The following is a 20167-nucleotide window of genomic DNA, read 5'->3' on the forward strand; positions in this document are numbered from 1 at the left end:
GGGTGGTTAAAGTGTAGGCCATCAAGGACCAGGCTTTGCTTTTTAAGGTCAACTTTGTTTTGTAGGAGCGCAGTTTTGTCCAGGAGTGCTTGTTGGACGTTAGTGCACCATGAAGGGTCTTTGTTGCATAGGTCATCAGGAGTTATGGGTGTTTCCAGTTCCCGAAGGATGGAAACACGTTTTTGGTAGCAGATTTAGTGTTGCAAATTCTCTCATTGTAGGTATCACGTCTTGTCGAGTGGATGGCATTTTATAGTTATTAGAAGCAATTGCGAATTTCTCTTTGTTAGCAGATGAAGGGTTCTTTTTCCAGGCTCCCTCAGCTGGCCTCTTGGTACTCCGGAGCTTTTTAAGACTAATGGTGTACCATGTATTGAGGTGGGCTGCTTGTTTTGCTTTACGCATGTTTAGTGAGGCAGCTTCATCTAATGCTGTAGGTGGGTGTGGTTGTACAGATCTACGAGCTTTTCAGTGTTCAAGTTGGTTAGGTTTTGCGGATTGGTGATAGAGTAGTGACAGCATCTTTTCTTTGGTAATGTTATTTTTGTTTCTGGTTAAGGCAGGGAGGGCTAATATCGGCGTGTGAGGTGAGGGGGTGATTTCTGGATGTTGAACGTGATTACGTGGTGGTCGGAGTAGGCGCACAGTGAGTTGGACACAATTTTATTATCGGCGATCCAATCTAGGGTATTCTCCCTTTGATGTGTTTAGGACTGGTTATTTGGTTCAGGAAGCCTAGTTCAGACAGTGTATTGGCTAGCACTGTGGCGTTGTTATCTTTAGGGTCATTGAGGCCAAGGTTAAGGTCACCTAGTAAAGTGATCTTTGAGTTCGGTTTGACATTGTTAGTTAGGAGGGAGGGTATGTCTTCTTCGAGTGAGGATACAGGGCCTGGGGGGCGGTACAGGATGTGTAGGGTAAGAGTAGTTTTGGTGGAGGTGGGTATTTTGACGGATAGGAGGTCACCAGAATTGAAAGGATGGTGAGATGCTATTACTCTTGCTTTAAGAAGTTTTCTAGCCATCAGGGCTACACCTCCATCTCTGGTGTGTTCTCTGTCGGTCCTTAGGATCATGTAGTTGTCTGGAATAGCCAAGGCTAGGGAGGGTCATGCTGCTGTGTGGAGCCAGGTCTCGACTCCTAGCAGGCCGAGGTCGTTAGTTAGGATGAGGTCTGCAATGTCAAGTGCGTGTGCATTGAGTGACCTGGTGTTTATGAGCACTCCTTTGATGGACTGTGGCTTGGTTATAGGCGGGACTGTCTTAGTCTTGAGTTTGACACTGAGTGGGCAGGGGAGATTAGGCATCAGCCTGGAGGCGTATTTAATAATCCATTCAACGGGGGAGCGGGTAAGGGCGGATGTGGTAGTTTATGAGGAGAGTACCGAATGTTTCGGTTGTTGGGGTGGCATGGAGAGAAAAGCTGGGAAGCTGCCGCTTATCGTGTTCAGTATTTGTTCAGAATGAGATGTGTGGCAGGAAACAGGATTGAAGGCGTCCGAGGTGGTCGGAGTTAACAGATTATGGAAATCTAACTGTTGGGTCTCAAGGTCAAATTGACCGTAGGGGCAAGTGGTATGGGTAATGAGACACAAGGTGCGCAGAGCGGGGGGAGGTCGCACAGAGGCAAGGATACAGTTCAAGCACAGAGTCACTTTAAACAGTAGGGGCCCGTGGTATGGGTAATGAAACACAAAATGCACCATGCTAGGGTGCAGGCGCACAGCATAGAATCAATGAGATATTTGGGGAGGAATATGCACAATGCAGTCAAGAGAGCACAACATGCACAGTGCTAGTAGGCGAGTGCTAAGCACAGCGGTACGAATACAGTTCGTGCATCGCGTCAGTTGTAGATTAGGGGTACGTGGTATAGGCATTGCGAAAACCTATATGACACAGTGCAGTAGGCACAGTGCTTGTCGGGGTGGCACAATGCGCAGAGTCAAAGAGTAGGGGCGCAATATGCTCAATATAGAACATGGTACACAATATACACAGTACTATGGGTGGGCGCATTGCACAAAGTCAATGATGCAGTGCTGGGGGCACTTAGTGTGGGCAGTGCAGCACAGTGCATTAAATGCTGGGCTATGGCACAGGGTGCTGTATAGGTGTAGGTGGAGAGGCTGCAGAGGGAGAGTTCTACGTGTATGGAGCATCAAATACTGTGTACTTTGTTAGCAGGTATTGCAAGTAACTTTGAGCCGAAAGGTTAGGCGGGGCTATGATCGGAGGCCGGAGTAAATGGCTTACTACTGTCTTAAGGCGAAGGCTGTATGTTGATCGAAGTTAGGGTCTTGTTAGGCAGCTGATATCAAATGCGTAGCCATGCATGCTACCTTTTGGCGTTTGGAGAGTTCAGGGTACCAGACGTTGAGGCGCTCCGTTTTAGTAACTGAAGAATGACAGTGTCGCAATGTGATGAAGCATGGTATAGGGGGGCTGTGGAGGTGGCTGCGACAGGTTCAGGCAGGGGAGTTGCTAGGTCTAGAAAAGACCCGGGGCTACGCTGATGTCGGAACTGTTGGGACTCGGGGCTAGCTAGTCTTTTGGCTGTAGCTCCTGAGATTCTATCCGGGGCTACAACCAAAAGATCAGGGACTATAGCCCCCTTAGCCCCCAACTAGCAACGCCCCTGGGCTCAGGACAGTGCCTTAGTTGTTCGCCTTTGTTGGGGGCTGGCTTCGCCTGCCAGCTATCCCTGATTGGTGGGATAAGCTGTGCAGAAGCACCAATCGCCAATGGTGCGCAGCTTCCTGGGACTGCAGCTTGGAAAGGACTGCAGCGGCCATCCTAGAGCAGGTAACCCTTGTGGTTAACTTGAATCAAATACTTTCAAAACGGAGTTAAAGAACGCTTGTGCTGATACATGCACTGCAGCCTTAATACAATAAATTGTATTGTAGGACATCGGCTCTTTACACAATATGGGTGATGGACATAAAAAACTTGTGGATGGAATCCTTCGGAGCCCGGATGGAATCCTTCGGAGCCCACGGGCTTACCTCTGCAGTACTGGAGGTCGATGATGTGCAATGCCACGGGCAAGAGGGAGCTCCTGCTCCAGGCATGCAGAGGTTGTTGATGCAGTCATATTAAATCTGCATTTTCACGTAATTATTTGTACTCTAAACTTTAATTCTTTCCATATATGAAATGAGGTGCCAGAGATAACCAGAGAATTCCCTGAATAAATAGAAATTGCCATTACCCTTTTTATACTGGAGAGGCAATGCTTCGCTGCCAGTAAGGATGTTCCTTGGTGTTTCTATATGTAAAGTGCATAATCTGCACCTGTATACTCCAATACTGGTAAAATATTTAAACGTAGATATAATAGAATCTATGCAACTTTGTACTACACCATTTAACCAGGTAGCTCGAAGGGGAATTCAGTGGAAAGCTCTGCATTAGATATTCAGCATATCTGTTTTTCCCAGTTAATTCTTCAATATTATCTACCTTATCCCTATATGCTGACTTTAATTTGAGCCTCACTTTAAAATGCTCAGTATCTTCAGCCTCTGTCAGTGGAATGCAGAGATCATTAAAGTGCTGTTGTGCAGTAAACTGTAGATCTCGATTTGCCAAATGTGTACCCGTTCCCCTTGGTCTGGCTAATATCTACTTCACATGGTCAACCATAGTGTTCCTTAGTATGTTAACATTGTCCATTTTGTAATTTACTCTATGTACAGAAGACACCTTGCAACCTTCCAACGGGTCCTCAGGGAGATCAAACCCAACTCAAGGCACATGGCCTCGACCCGGACTGTCTGAGGAACTCCTAAGAGAGCGAGAGTATTCATTCTTCCAACAGCTTCAACCCCGTACAACATATTTCTCAAGGAGGGTTTCTAGAGCATAAAGTATTGCTGGTACCATGCTCTTTACACAAGCCTCCTGTAAGGCCTCTATTAAACCCCCGCATCTGTGATTTGCAAAGTCTCTAATAACTTGCCACCTACCCAAGATCTTCATCTGTGCCATCCCCTTATATAAGTTACTAGTTGACTGGGAGAAAATAGGAGTCCCCAAGTGTATATATAGGGATTCACTACTTCAAGTTTTCCCACCAAAGTGGCAACTAAATTTGAGACTGCTATGTTGTTTTCCTCCCAAGATCATTACTTTTGTCTTGCTTTTGTTTATCTTTAGGCTGTTTTCCTTTGCATATCTTTCCAAACAGACCAAGGATCTATGCAGCCCCAAGGGCGTTTGATCCATAAGGATCGTATCATAGCTCACAGGTAAGCATGACAATTTACGATGGAGAATTGTCACACTTCACCAAATTATTGTACAAATCACTTACATATAAATTATACACGGTGGGTGCAAGTATGCATCCTTGTTTCAAGCTCAGATTTGTATTAATTAATTGGGTTTGAGTGCCCTCCTGTGTTGATCTGACTGTGACATTGGTACCAGAGTATAACGCACGTATAAAATGTAAAAGTGTTTGGTCAATGCCCTAGCTTCTCCCATAGCCATGCTCTATTTACACTGTTGAGGTACAGGTATAATCCACGTAACACACATATAGTCGACTGCTTGCCGTTATTAGATTATCTGCTAATAGTAACTGCATTGCCCAGATAGTGTGTGTAGTACTGCAGCCACTACGGAAACCCGTCTGTGTCAAATCAAGCAGTTTCCTACCCTCACACCATTTATTCAGTAGTTTCAAGAGGATTTTTGCCACGATTTTAGTACTGCTGTCTTTTTTTTTTTTTTTTTTACTTTTATTTATTCAGCTCGGCAACACAGATACAGGCGAGTAACAATAAAGCATATGGAATCAAAACAATGCAATCGACACAGATTCATATGGTAAATATAAACGAAATACATAAGGGAAAAGGAATCATCATATGCACATGGGGGACACATAGAAGGTCTGTACGAAGGCAGGTGGAAAATAAATCAAGGACCAACTAAGGATGAACTAGGAGAAAGAGCTGGGGATGCAGGATCTGAGGATCTCGGTGTCAGTGGGGGACATAAATGAGCGGAACTTCAGCCAAATATCTCTAGGTCTGGAACGGGCGGGCTGTTGTATCGCCCAGGACTCTTCGGTGTCGGAGGCCCACGTAACTGCCCTGAGCCACTGTGCGTGAGTAGGGATGATAGGCCGAAGCCAGCAAAGTAGAATTGTACGCACAGCTAGTAGCATACAGAGGCCAGCCAGTTTCCTGGAGTCACGGTGGAGCTCGGGGAAATCGTGAAATAGGCATTTCATTGGGGATGGGGGGATGGGGCAATCAAGGATGGACGACATAGTGGAACACACTGAGGTCCAGAATTGAGTGAGTCGCGGACAAGACCAGATCATGTGGATATAATCCGCATCCTCATAGCCACATCTAGGGCACCTAGGGGAGGAGTCACTCGAGATGCGATGTAGCCTAGTCGGGGTGTAGTGGTACCTGTGGAGCACCTTGAATTGAATTAATTTGAATCGGGAGTTGAAGGAGACCCCCTGGATACGTGCACACATATGGGTCCAACGCTCATCGGACATTTCGAGGCCGAGATCTGTCTCCCAGGAGCGCTTTAGTTTGGAGAATGTGTGGGGTGATCTGGTTTGAAGCAAAGTGTATAGTCTGGCAATTTTGCCCCTCATAGGGAAAGGTGAGGACAGTTCGGTGCTTGCAGGTTCATCAGGTGGCAATGCTGGGAAACACGTGTACTTGTGTTTGAGTACTCTACGGAGGGATGAATATTGAAGCCAAACGGAGGCACCGGGAGGTCAGGCCATTCTATGAAATTACCCTGTTCGAATGTCACGCAGCAATTCATAACCCGCCTCGGCCCATGTACGAACCACCGAGGGAGGGACTCGTGGGACCTCCGTAAGAAAATTCCAAATTGGGAAGTTACCGTGGAAGGGATGGACGGTGCCCAATATTTGCCAAGATTTGGATAAGGCCAAGGATGTGCATGTCGCTGGATCCAGTGAGTCCGATACCACTGGCATGGGTGTGATCACCAGAGATCGAATGTCGCGGTCACTGACTGATAGCCTTTCTAGTCTGACATGGGGAGGGGGGTCCGATATATTAAACTAGTGCGCAGTGTGCTGGAGTTGTGCCGCCAGCCAGGACTTGAGGAAGTCCGGTGCCCCAAAGCCGCCAGCCTCCATCAGGGCGGCAAGGGTCTTGAGCTTAAGGCGGACCGCACCAGCGTGCCAGAGGAAGGTGAAAGAAGTCAGCTCCCGGCCACTGCGGAACATTAGCAAATCTATACAAGAGTTGGGGAAGCACCACCATCTTCAGTACCCCTATCCTACCCGCCAGTGAAATCGGAAGTTTGTTCCAGCCCTGTATTTTTATCATAAGGTTTGTAAGGTATGCCTGATAATTCTCTTCCAAGACCCGTTCTGTGTGACGAGACAGCACTACGCCCAAATAAGTAAATTTAGATTGGGCCCATGTGAATCCCATGGTATCGGGAGGGGGGAGTGTGCTGGGAGTGAGCGGAAAGAGGGTTTATTTAGAGCAGTTCACCGTGAGACCAGAGATACGTCCAAAGAGAACAATATCCTCTAGTATTGGGGCCAGGTTAATTTCGGGGGAGCGAATATAGAGGAGAGCATCATCAGCATACAGAGAGACTATATCTGAGGAACCGGCAGTACGTAGACGCCTATGTGCATGGTTTTGGCGAAGCATGTCCGCAAACGGCTCCATTGCCACAGCGAAGATTAAGGGTGAGAAGGGACAACCCTGTCTAGTGCCCCTAGCTATATGGGAGAGGGGGGAGCAACGGTCCTCAGTGCGGACTCTGGCCACGGGGTTGGAGTAAAGTAGCCTGACCCAGGAGACAAAGCTGGGGCCAAATTTGCATTTGTCGAGTACCCGCCAGAGATACCTCCATGAGACCGAATCAAAAGCTTTTTGCATATCAAGTGTCGCGGCCACCGCGTGTACACCTGGGCTCACTCTACTTATAATGTTGAAAAGGCGTCTCAAATTCAAGGAGGTGGAGCTGGCCGGGATGAACCCCGCCTGGTCTGGGTGGATGATATGTGGCATGAAGGAGACAAGTCGTAGAGCGAGTAATTTTGCATAAATCTTGACGTCACAATTGATCAATGAGAGTGGGCGGTAAGAGCTGCATTGAGTGGGGGGTTTATTGGGTTTTAGTAGGACTGTTATGGTGGCTTCGCGGAGTCAGGGGGGGGGGAAACTGGCCTACCTCCACCGATTCCTCCCAAAGAGCAGCCAGACGAGGGAGTAGGAGTGATTTGAAATGCTTATAAAACTCGACAGGTATAACGTCCGATCCTGGGGATTTGCCTGAAGAGAGGGAGTCTATAGCCTCCGAGAACTCCTCAGGGGTGAATGGATTCTCAAGGGATCGATGGTATCGGGAGAAAGGACCGAAAGGGGAAGTTTATCAAGATAGGCATCGATTTCTGCCGTAGTGGCGTTGTCTGAGTGTGCATATAGGGATTGATAGAAGGAGAGGAATTCAGCATTGACATCTCCAGGCGAGGTGGCCAGGGATCCGTCAGGTCTCTCAACTCCAGGAATGGGTGGGGCACCAAACTCACGGCAGAGAAGTCTAGCTAGGAGACGGCTAGGGCGTTCACCCTCACCATACTTCCTCGCCTGCCCGGGGTTATCAAGAAACCTCAGCTCGCGGTCCGCGAGCGTACGAAAGGTGTCCAACTCCGTGCCAATTAACGCAAGGATTTCAGGGGTTTGGTCTAGAGTATACTGGGCCTCCAGCGCAGATAACGTGGCATCACTCTCGGCGATTTCCCTACGAATAGTTTTGAGGATACCGTTTTCCTTGGAAAGGGCAATGCCTCTGATGTAGACCTTAAAGGACTCCCAGAGAGTGGCCTGTGAAGACACGGAGTTGGTGTTGATCTCGAAGAACTCCTCGATCGCCGACTCCATCTCCGAGCTGAAGACCGGATCGAGGAGAGAAAGTGGCTTCATTTTCCAGTGTCTGGTTCGGTCCCGGTCTGGGCCCCAACATAGGGTGACAGTCACTGGGGAGTGATCAGAGAGGGTCCTGGGGAGGATTGCCATACCAGATAAGCTCCTTATCAGTACATCAGACATCAACCATCTGTCAATCCGGGAAAAGGAATCGTGAACCGAGGAATAAAAGGAATAAGAGCGGGAGTCGGGGTAGAGGAGCCTCCATGCGTCAATCAGGGCCAAGCTGGGAAGGGAGGAAAGTGTAGTATATGCAGCTCTGGAGAGTTGACGGGGTCTGGAACCAGATCTGTCAAGATCCACGTCGAATATTGTGTTAAAATCGCCTCCCCAGAGAATCGGTATCAGCGTGAAGCCATCTAAGAGAGTTATAAGGTGTGTGTAAAATTCGGGATCGTCAATGTTGGGACCGTAGATATTTAGCAGGACCACTTCCCTATTCTGTAGGGTACCATGGAGTAGCACGTATCTGCCCAGGGGATCAATTACCGTAGCAATGGGGTTGAATCTCAGGCTCCTGTGAATAAGGGTCATAACCCCGCGGCTCTAGGTAAAGTAGGTGGTAAAGTACCTTTGGGGACCCCATGTTTTAGCAAATTTTTCACAATACTCTGTGCATGCATGCGTCTCCTGGAGGAACAGGATTTTAGTCCCATGTTGCTCGGCTGAAGCTGTAGTAGCCTAATTTTCTTGTAATTACCCAGCCCCCGTACATTCCAGCTCATAAATGTCAAAGTTTCCTCACTCAACACTCCAGGGGTAGCCATAGAGGAATACAGGTGGATGGAAATGTGCCCCCCATGGACGGTGCCCAGTGCGGTCAGATCTGTAATGCCGTCGGTACCATGGTGTTTTGAACTCTACCTTCTCTGCGAATACCAAGCTTTTTTTAACGTATAACCCCATTCCCCCCTCCCACATCCCTCCCCCAAACAGAGGGATGAGCACCCCTTAGCCAAACAACCAAAACAATGGCATCAACGCCTGGGGGGCCTGCGAAGTGGCCTGGTGGCGATGCTCCGATCCATGAGGCAATTTTAGGATAAACATAATGCCCGACAATAATATCCATTCCCGCCCAGGGGAGGGCCCATGGGGGGAGGGGCGGGCATGGTCAACAGATAATGAACCAATATTACGGGATTGTAAGAAGTAAATTCCCGATCAACTGGACCGAGATGGTGTATGGGCTCAGCCACAGAAACAGAGAGTGCCCTAGTGACATAGGAGCACCTGGAAGGGGAGACTGAGCCAAGGAGAGCCCAGAAGCGAGCGGGGGAGCCCAGGGCGAGATCAGACAGCCCATCAGGAGACTGTCGGGTGTACGTCGCAGCTGCCCGGAAGGGCCACAACGGTGCACAATCGGCTAGTGGGGTATGGGCGTCCAGTAGGGTCTCCCAATGAAAGGTGATCGCCTGGAACGTCAATATCTCAATCAATACAATGGTGGTGGATAAATAGCATTAAAAGTAGTGCAGTTCGAAAAGACCGAGAACACTGGGACCAAGGGGCTTCAACGGGCCTCCCGGGCAATCAAGAGAGCAAAGAGTGCATGTAGCGAGTACCTGGGGCACATCGATGGGGGATCAGACCGCACCAACGACTGCCCAACAGCCCGACCATACTGTGGTATGTCAGTGAGTCAGGGAACAATAACAACAGTGAGAAACAGCAGAGACAATAACATTATTTGTTACAGGTGTGACCAAGTCGCCTCATGGGAGCCACATCAGGTGATGCCAGAATGTCAAAAGTCCAGATAAGTTCTGAGGCAGGATACAACGGCATCCATTCAACAATTAGCCTATGCTGTGAACAAGCCAATGACTCATCGCGTGGTCCGATGCAATAGGGGGGGGAGACCCTGACGGTGCTTGTTACGAGTACATTTCAGCCGGGGAAGTGTTCATCTATGAACCTGGAGGCCTCCTCAGGCAGCGTGAAGAAGTACACACGGTTTGCATGCTCGATACGCAGTTTGGTGGGATATAGCATGGCATATTTAACCTGGAATTCGCATAGTCTCCTCTTCACTGCCAGGAAGGTCTTGCGTTCACGTTGAACCGCCACCGAAAAATTCGGATATAGGTGGATCCTGGCTGCGCCTAAGAGAAGGTCCCCCTTGACTCTCGCCGCCCTGAGGAGGGCATCACGGTCGCAAAAATGTAAGACCCTGGCTAGAATCGGGCGTGGAGGTGCTCCAGGTTTGGGCTTCGCCGTGAGTGCACAGTGGGCCCTCTGGATCGCAAACTGTGGGGAGAGTTTTGGGGAGTCCAGAAGTTGGAGTAGCATGCCCTCCACGTACTCTTCCATGGGTTCTTGTATACCATCCTCTGGTACCCCGACAATGCGGAGGTTGTTGCGCCTCGAGCGAGACTCAAGGTCCTCGTTCTTCTTCTCCACCTCAGTAACGCGGGCGGATAGCGTGGAGACCTCCGCACGGAGGGAGCCTAGGCCGTCCTCGGCGGTGCTCACCCGTGTCTCAATCTCGGCAACACGACCATCAGTTCTCTCCATATGTGCCTTAATAGAGGATATTGTGCCGTTCATGTCATCCAGTTTACTATGAATTGTGGTGAACCCCTCCCGGATGAACTCCATCATTTTCTGGGAGTCGGATGGTTCCAGCGCCAATGAAGGGGAAGGTTCCTGTGCAGATGTCTCCATCCCGGGGCCTCCTGAGGGCTTTGTGAACATATTGATAGAGGATTGCTTCTTGCCAGTTCGCGTCGACATGTTGCCGGTGGGGGGATGAACTTAAGTCCAGAAGACCAAACAGGGGAGTGGATAGGGCCCCAAGGGGAGGAACCAGGATCGACGCAGGCGGCGTATGAGCGGAGGCCGAGCACCAAGACAGAATATGGCGTCTCCGTTGGGGGGGCCTCCCCGGCCAGCTAATCTATGTAGGAGCCAGTGAAAAGCAAGCGGCCCCAAGAAATTCTGTAGGGGGTCAGGGCCCAAGAAGCAATGACCAGCAGGAGAGGCAGAAGGAGCCGGAGTCTTGGGTGTTGATGTACTGAGGTAGTGCAGGGGTACACCACTGTATGCGGCAGCAAGACGGTCGGCACTCGGCCTAATAGGTGGAGGTCGTCAAGGGCAAGTGGAGGGGCCCGGAGCCCTGGAACAAACGTAGCAATAGGCCCAACAGACAGGTGGTTCGGAGGGAGACAGTTGAGGTTGTCTCTGTATCAGTTTATAAGGTAGTTAAACCATCTGCCACAGCCAGAAGGTTTAAGGAGGAACTGGCCACAAGGTCCCGGCGGGGTCCCCCCGTTGTGGTCAGGATGGAGCTGGTGGGTGCCATGGCCGGGGGAGAGACCCACCGGGGGGGCGACTCCGAGCCGGCACACCAGCACTAGCGGTTTCCAGGGGAGAAAGAATGGGGTCGCCGTGACCAGCCAGACCCGCGTGCAGCGCCCACAGTCAGCCATGAGGGCAGGGGTCCAGGGTGGAACGCGGGGCACCCCAGGACCCACCGTGTATCGGGGGGATCAAGCTTCACCCAAGGCTTCCGAAATCAAGGAGGAGGAGGACAGGGTCCGCTGTAGTGTGGCAGGCGCAGAGGAGATCAGGCCAGGACCACTCACCGCCCGGAGCCGGATCGATGTGCACTCGATCTTGGTCAGCACACCGCCCAGGACGGGGCAGCGGAGCAGGTCCCTCTGGGATCCAGTGTAGGTCTCAGCACCAATGCGGAGGACGAGGTTGCAGCGCAGGCCGGCCCCCTCTAGTGTAAGCCGCGCAGGGCGAGTAGAGCGCCCATCCCCCCACAGCAGGCTGCAATCACCTGGAGCCGAGAGCGGGGCCGGAAAGCGCCCGCCCCCGCACCTCTCACAGCGGGCCATAACTCCGCAGCAGGAGCGGCCCAGCGGGCGGAATTCGCGTGGTAGACTCCCGGTCCCACCAGCAATCCCAGTTATGGGTCAGTTTTTCGCAGTGCCGGGGCAAACAGGAGAATTTTCGGATGGAAAGTGCCACACGGGATGGAGCTGGGAATCAGGCAGCCATCTTCGCTGAGCGCAACAGCGCCCCCTAGTACTGCTGTCTAACATTTCCAGTAGTTTATAATTCTTAGGATCAGTTCTTAGTCCCTTTTTAACAGAGACACCCGAGATTGAAAGCATTGTGATAAGTGAAGGATCTGAGCCCGGATGAGGGGGGATTCGAGGTGAAGAGCGAATCGCCTAAGAAATGGACTGCTTGTAAAAAACTGAAAGAGGAAAATAACTTATCGTTTGTCATATCCGGCCCTCTGAATGAAGCAACTTTGAAAGCCAAAGAGACTTGGGCACAGAAGGCCCTGTTGCTAATGATTGAGCTGTATCCTTGTGCTAGAGAAGCCAGAGACTGTGCTAAGCTTGCGTGTACCGCCTTATTCCGTGCTGAAAACGTGGTGAAGGGAGGCTACGGCGTGAACATCCTGACATATCGTTTTGTGAACACTTCTTTCTTTTTCGTATCATTGTTTCTCACCCTATTTGTATTTAGCGGTAAGTATTGTGTGAGAAACCTGAGGGTATTCTCCCAAGTAGACCTCGGGAATCCCTTATTCAGGTGTCCAGGGGAGGGCTGGTGCTCTCAGATTCCAATTCTGGGGGTGGACGAGTGAGGGAGGATCACCTGGGTAGGGGAGCTCGGGGTTGTGCTCAGGGAAACGCCCCAGGTAAGATGTGGTTTTATGCCAAGGAAGAAGAGAATGAGATCCCTAAAACCTTTGTAGGTGTTACTACATCTATCTCCCTTCTTCCCAATGAAGCTCCTTTGTGATAATATATGATTTGATATGATATGGCATTTATAATGCGCCTATACATAAGTGTTTCAAATTTGAATTAAGCTCCTTTATTAGAATCCCACCACCCAAAAACCTCTGATTAATTTCTGAACACCCGATCTACCTTAACACAACACTACCCTTTTCACAATCCCCTCTGTTCAGTTCCCAATTCCGGCTATCCCTGTTTGTTTCATAAGCCCTACCAATCATGTCCTTCTGATGGTCACATTCGACTGGGTCGGAGTCAGAAATTGACAAACAAGTGCAGTTCCCACAAACCCTCTTACTCATTGCACAAACACTACAAAAACCACCCTTCCAAGATCCCCAAAACTCGTTGTAGTATGAGGGTTCTAATGCCGTACAATACCTCTTCCTCTCTTTATCCCGTAGGATACTCTAATACTCTAACCCCCACCCCATTTTCCAAAACGAACACTTTTGTACAACACAAACAACAGACTAACACAAGAGCGGTTTGTCCCGACACAAGGGTCAGGCAGAGTCAGGCAATCAGAATCACACACACTTGATGGTCCTTTCCCTTCCCCACAGGGATAAAAGTTCAAACCTTCACCCAGAGTGTACATGGAACAGAACTTTTTGTTTGTTTAATTGAATGCATCAGGCTCTCGAAGGCAAGAGACTTTTATTGAAAAGAGACTTAACCATCGAAGAACCTGAAAGCTGGTACAGAACTGTCGACTCGTGCTGGGAAGGCTCGAGTGAGTGCTGTGCTCAGGAGGTCCACCTTGTCACATGCTCAAAACATGGGGAAGGGAGACCCTGGCAATCGCATCCTTACTGTTATTTGTGAAAACGTTCTTGGAAACACTGTCCCACACTCTATTCTGTAATTAGTTGTACAGATTTGGCAATAGTTTACTTTTTAGTATAGATCTTTTTACTTTGACAAGACGCCACAAGGACTGCCTTATTTTTCATTTGATGGTTCAAGCTTGCTCCCATCTTAGATTTAGGTTTAGATTTGGCCTTTTGCCACCCTGCATTTACAGTTTAATAAACATCCTTGTACTGTGATCACTTTGGTCTGTCTTTACTGTTGCCACCATGAGTTCCTTACAATTGGCAATAGGTTTATTAGTATAGGCCACTTTTATTTTGACAAGACACCACTAGGGCTGCAGTATTATTTGATGGTCGTAGCTTGCTCCCATCTGTAGATTTAGGATTAGATAGGCATTTTTCAAACCCTTTAAGTTCAACAAACACCCTTGAACTGTCTTACTGTTGATACCATGCCTTCCTTACATTGTACATAACTACCTCGTATTGGGTTTTACCCCAATACAAAGTCAGCCAAACAGGCGTCCTTATTTTCCTTTGCGTGCTGCACTAGTTCTCATTGGGTACCCATCCATCAATATTGTCCGTATGGCCCAGGTTTCCTGTAGCACCAAAAATATCCCCCGAGTTAATCAAGCTCCTTCCCTCTAGGTTCGATTTAAGGGTGATAGCCCATAGTATTCCATGTTATTACTGTTACTTCATTACAAGAATTGGCTGGTCAGTAGGATACACTCTGTGAATTGCACACCTGCATGCCAGAATCAAATTCCACATGAGTCTCTTGCGAACCATACGGCATATAACCATTCCATATCAGGGCCATAGCAGACCCATAAATATGTGTATTGACCTGTAAATCAAAACCCAAATGCCAGAACTGATCAAAGTACACATTAACATAATGAACAATCACAGAGGATACAAAAGTTACAATGACCCAATTCCTTTTACTTTCCAGCTCAGGTAAGTCTACTTTCTTATTGTCACACGTGGTAATTATTTGCAAGTCTGGTATTAAATGAATCAATTGTAGCAGATGGGGAACAGGTGCAAGTAGATCTAGGTCACCTGGCCTAAGCCCCGCCCACCTGGTGCCTTCCTGTTTGCCACTCTTTTTCACCACTTAGCAAGCCCTGCCCACCTGGTGCCTTCCTATTTGCCGCTCTTTTTCACCACTTAGCAAGCCCCGCCCACCTGGTGCCTTCCTGTTTGCCGCTCTTTTCACCACTTAGCAAGCCTAGCCCACCTGGTGCCTTCCTGTTTGCCGCTCTTTTTCACCACTTAGCAAGCCCCGCCCACCTGGTGCTTTCCTGTTTGCTGCTCCTTTTCCCTACTTAAGGAGCCCCCGGGCCTCTTTTCCTTTGCAGATGGGCAGCAGGTGCAAGTGGGTCTAGGTCTCCTGGCCTAAGCCCCACCCACCTGGTGCCTTCCTGCCTGCCGCTCTTTTTCACCACTTAGCAAGCCCCGCCCTCCTGGTGCCTTCCTGTTTGACGCTCTTTTTCACCACTTAGCAAGCACCGCCCACCTTCTTAGCCCTGCCTCTTCCTTCCTGCTCCTAACTATTAGATCAAGTGTGTCTCTCGCCCGGGCGTCCTAAGCGAAGGGCAGACGAAGAAAAGGGGAATTCCTGTTTGGACCAGGAGGACCCATGGCCCGACCCCCTGCTTAGACAGCAGGTAGGCATGCACCAACATGTATTACTCCCTCTGGTCCCCTGTGATGTTCCCTTGTGCCCCCCCATTCTCGCACACAGGTGTTGCCTGTTTTGCTTGATTCTTCTACCCTGATCCCCTCTCACCCCACTCAAGCCTACTTCTGCAGGAGTCTGTCCTGATACATTCTGGTTTCACCATCGCCGTCTTATGGACAATGCTGGATTTGACTTTTATGGACTTCATTCATTCATGGTGCGTCACCCTTTCTCAACTCTCATGCTGAACTTGTTTTGCATCTTGTACTCATGGTGGCCCTGAATCATGCTGTTCCCATCTTCATCTTGTATCCTGGCTTGCAACATTATGTGTTACTACTGACTTCTGCAATTGTATTCACTCTCCCCTCTTGCTTCTCCACTCTTTTGACTGCTAACTCTCTGTTCTCTCCCCCCCTTATCCCTTTTCCTATCTCCTCCCCTTACTTTCTTCTATGCACTTACTCTATCAGAATTGTCCCTGGACCTAGTATGATAGCAACCTCGTCTGTCTCCTCCTCCCTCCCCTTACTGGTTTTTTCCTCCCCGACCCCCCTCCAGCACTATCTGAAATGTCATCAGGCCTAATATGATAGTCGCTTGTTTTGTTCCTCCCCTACCTTTCTGTACCCCTCTCCCTCACCTCTTGTTTTTTTTCCGGCTCTACCAGAAATGTCGTCGGCTCTAGTACGGTAGTCGCCGGTCTGTTTCCATTTCCTTCCCACTCTCCCCTTCCGTTCCTTATCTATGTTTTAGCTCTTGCACTATCTGAAATGTTGTCAGGCCGAGTACAATAGTCAATTTCACATCCTTACTGTTCATGGCCTGTAGGAATGTCATTGTTTTTGCCCTTGTTCCCTCACTTGCCTTGGAGCGCTTTGAAACACATTGTGTATAGGCGCTATATAAATAAACTATCATATCATATCATATCAGATGTGTCAGATTGAAGAAAGGGCTGCTACTAGAAGTAATGTTTTCTGTGAACAAGAGAGAATTTGGTGGTAACCAAGTATTTTGCTGTTGGTATACCTACACCTTCTAAGATCTTTCTTCCACCTTCCTATACCAACTATCATGGGTACAGTACTTCTCCAGAATGTGGTCTGGCATGGATTCACCTGCTCATGAATATTCCCTGTCGTCGGGCTGTAAATCCTCAGTAAAAGAAAAAAATGTTTCATTTTCACTTACAAACTGTATTTTTTCTTTAAACCAATCACTGTCCTCAAGGGTCATACTGCCCCATCCAATGTCAATCCTCTTCCTAAGCCCATCTTCTGGCAGCCGTCTTCAGATTTGTACTGCATGCTTCAATGCTGGCAGTCCTCGAGTTTGATCTATGAGCTACTTACGTTTTTTATTTTTTTTGTTACAAAAAGAACCTGTGTGCTCTTTTCTCCATCTGCCGACAGCGGTATCCATTGTCAGTGAATTTCGGCACCCTCTCAAGGGCAAAGATCGTCGAAGTTTCCAGAAGGCCATCGGGCCTACTTCGCATCCTCCGACCATGACAGAGGAGAAGGAGGGAAGATCCCTCTTCAAGCCCTGCACCAAGTGCGGGCTAAGGAACGTGTTTGTGGAAGACAAGCACCTACAATGCCTCTACTGCCTATGCTTGGACCATAAGGAGGTGGAGTGCAAGATATGCCTCGGGATCTCGAAGAAGACGATGAGGGAAAGGCACAATAGACTGGCAGCGTGGTTTAACTCTAAGGCCTCTGCCACGTGCCCTGAGCAGGGTCATGCCTCACCCAGGACCAGCCAGTCTGAGGAGTGGTCTTCTAAGGCCTTTGAGGGCACCTCATCCGTGGGTTCCCCAAGACAAGGCCAAGAACCGCAAGTCCGAGTCCACTGGGGTCGCTGCGGAAGCGGGTCCCAAGGTGGATCCTAAGGTGGATAGGGCGGGATCGACATCCCCCTCCATTGCCAGTCGGCAATCATGCTCCTCCTCAAAAAGGAAATCTACCCCGGCTAAACTGTGGGAGAAGTCTGAGAAGCTGCAGACGGAGGAGAAGAAGGCCGAACTTCCCAAGCAGGCACAATGGGCACAGGCTAAGACTTTGTTGATGATGGAGTTGGTGGCAGCTGCTCTCACGACGGCTAAGGGAGTTGACCCTGTGAAGGCAGCCCCCTCAGCACAGAAGGTATCCTTGCCCCTCAGGTGCGACACCGCGTCAGTGACTTTGGCAAAGTCTGCTGGCACACCAGAATGTGGAAACCGGCTCAGGCCCCGGTTCAAGCCCCAAAGCGGGGGAAAAAAGGCAGGGGGACAAGGATTCCCCGAAACAGCCCTCCCAGGCCGTGGCTCAAGCCATGGAGGTCTCGTCCACAGGCGAGGACCAGGAGTCCTTGCACATGGTCCACAAGGACGTGGAAGAGGACAGCGGCATTGGCCTAGTTTTCCAATTCTGCCAGCTCAGCCGAGGGATGTCTCTGGACATTCTGTCGACCCTTCACACCTTGGTGTGGGAGATCCAGAAGATGCCACCGGGCCCGGTTCTAGTGTTCCCCCAGGCACATGTTCAGCCTCCAACAAAGAAGAGGAAGCGTATCCGATGCTCCCATGTCAGCCTCTGCAATCGCGTTGGGCCCCTTCTCCCCCAGCAGACACGGGCATGGGGACGGATACGGCCATGACTACAGACAACGATGAGGATATCTCCATATTTGGATGCCCCACCTGCGTATCCCCATCGGACGAGGTGGGGTCGTTCCACTCCATGATCGCCAGAGCCTCCAAACTTTTTCAGCTTGTGCCCAAAGGCACCACAAAGGAGGGTTTCTTGTACCAGAGGTGCAAAGCCAGGAGGAAGACAATCAAGGCAGTGCCCCTTCTGGACGACGTGTGGGAAGAGGACCTAGCCCTCACGGAAGAACCCTTACACGGCTCCAGCCAAATTAGGTAGGCTGAAGAAGTAGTATTGGGTGCCGAACTACGCACCCTAGATCCTGAGGTCACAACCATCGCCGGATTCAGTGGTATCGGCGGCCGCGAGCCAATGGTCAGCTAACCCGTCCTCCTCGGTCCCTCCAGACAGCAAGGAGAGAAGTTGGACGCCAATTCAAGGAAGGTGATTTACACCACAGCATCCACTATCAAGGCGCTCAACGCACTGGCGATCCTAGCCAGGTACGAAAGGGAGCTGTGGTACAAGCTGGGCCCTATTCTGGAGTTCCTGACAGACATTAAGAGGATGGAGGCTATTGCTCTTTTCGAGGAGGGCGAAGTTGAGTCTGATCACGCCATCACAGTGGTGTTGGACGTCTCAAACACAGGGTCCCGGTAGATGGGGAACAGTGTCTGCCTTCGTCAACGAGGCTGGATGAAGGCCACAAATTTCCAGGAGGGAAGTCCTGGCGAAGGTGTTGGACGTGCCCTTCAACGGAGAGAACTTGTTTGGGAAGGTCGTCGACGAGTCCCTCCAGGCCATCAAGGCAGACACGGATGTGACTGACAGATGGGTGCTGGACGCTCTCGCCCAGGTACACACCCTGAAGGTTCAACGCAGGTGTCTGCGGATCCCTCCAGTGTCCCATCAGGAGCAGTACATCCCTCAGCTCCTGGAAGAGGTACGGCCATGCTGCAGAAAGGAGCGCTAGAGCTAGTTCCCCAACGACTCTCGGGCTCCGGAGTCTATTCCAGATACTTTCTGGTCAGAAAGAAGACAGGGGGCTGGAGGCCCATCCTAGACCTACGACGTCTCAACAAGTACTTAAAGTCCCAAAAGTTCAGGATGAGCACATGCTGGGCCAACTAGAGGAAAGAGACTTCTTGGCGTCGCTGGACTTGGAGGTCTCCTATTTCCATGTCCCCATTCACAAAAAACAACAAAGGTTTCTGTGTTTCGAAGTGCAGGGCCAGCACTACCAGTTCAAGGCCCTACCTTTCTGATTGAAGTCGGCCCCCAGAGTGTTCACAAAATGCCTGGCACTGGTGGTGGCCCATCTACGTCTGTGGGGTATACCCATACCTTGCCGACTGGCTCATCTGGTCTCGCTCGCTGGAGTTGGCTGTCAAATGGAGGTGACCATCCAGCTACTGACAGATCTGGGATTCTCCATCAACTATCCGAAGTCCTGCTTGACACCATCGCAGAACGTGCTGTTCCTAGGAACCAGACTAATTATGGTATTCTGCCAAGCGTCACCCTCGAAGGAGAGGGTAGCAGCCATTCAAGGGAAGGGGCAGCAGCTGTTGTCGATGAAGACGGCCACGGTGCGAACCATCAAGTCGTTGCTAGGCATGATGTTGTCCTGCATCTACCTCATTTGGCTCTATAGGTTACAGATGTGACCACTTCAGGAGTTCCTGGACACTCGCTGGATTCAGGTGTCTGGAAACTTCACAGACAGAATCACACTGGCAGAGTTCCATCGGGCGTAAAGATGGTGGGGTGTCCTCTCCAACATCGCCCGTGGCACAGTTTTCAAATCCCTCCATACCAGGAGACGTCACCAGGGCTGCTTCCCTGGAATGCTGGGGAGCTCACACCGGACATCTGCACACCAGAAACCTGCAGCTGCCGGAGGAGAAGGATCTCCATATCAACATCCTGGAGCTACAAGTAGTGTTCTAGGCCCTTAAGTCATTCCTTTCGTCTCTGAAGGGCAAGGTGGTGAGGATCTTCATGCACAACACCACCACAGTGTTCTACATCAGGAAACCGGGGGGCACTTGATCCCCAGAGCTCTTCAAAGAAGCGCAGGATTTGTGGCGGTGGGCCGTCGGACAAGAGATGTTCCTCTTCACCTAGCCGGAGTCAAGAACACCATTGCAGACTCCCTCAATTGGGAGATGCGCTCCTGCCACGAGTGGGAACTTCGGCAGGACCAGGTGGACCGCATCTTCATCAAGTGGGACAGGCTCCAGATCAATATGTTTCCAACGGCGGCAACCTCCAAATGCAAGAAGTTTGCCAGCAGCTTCCAC

The 20167-nt window shown here is 50.1% G+C and overlaps 1 protein-coding gene across 6 annotated transcripts in view; it reads left to right on the plus strand.

Annotated features, from left to right (window-relative positions):
- The window catches only part of TARBP1 (TAR (HIV-1) RNA binding protein 1), a 2688190-nt gene that overhangs the window by 2649308 nt on the left and 18715 nt on the right, over positions 1–20167 (plus strand). Inside the window, exon 30 of one of the 6 annotated variants that reach the window (XM_069607367.1) lies at positions 4161–4252. The exons of the other annotated variants lie outside the window; for them this stretch is intronic. Coding sequence (XP_069463468.1) covers positions 4161–4224 — 64 coding nt within the window. The 3' untranslated portion in view covers positions 4225–4252. The remainder of the gene's footprint in view (positions 1–4160; positions 4253–20167) is intronic. 6 annotated transcript variants of the gene reach the window in all.

Source organism: Ambystoma mexicanum, chromosome 4q (genome assembly GCF_040938575.1).
Source record: "Ambystoma mexicanum isolate Mex_15411 chromosome 4q, UKY_AmexF1_1, whole genome shotgun sequence".
In the NCBI taxonomy this organism is placed as follows: domain Eukaryota; kingdom Metazoa; phylum Chordata; class Amphibia; order Caudata; family Ambystomatidae; genus Ambystoma; species Ambystoma mexicanum.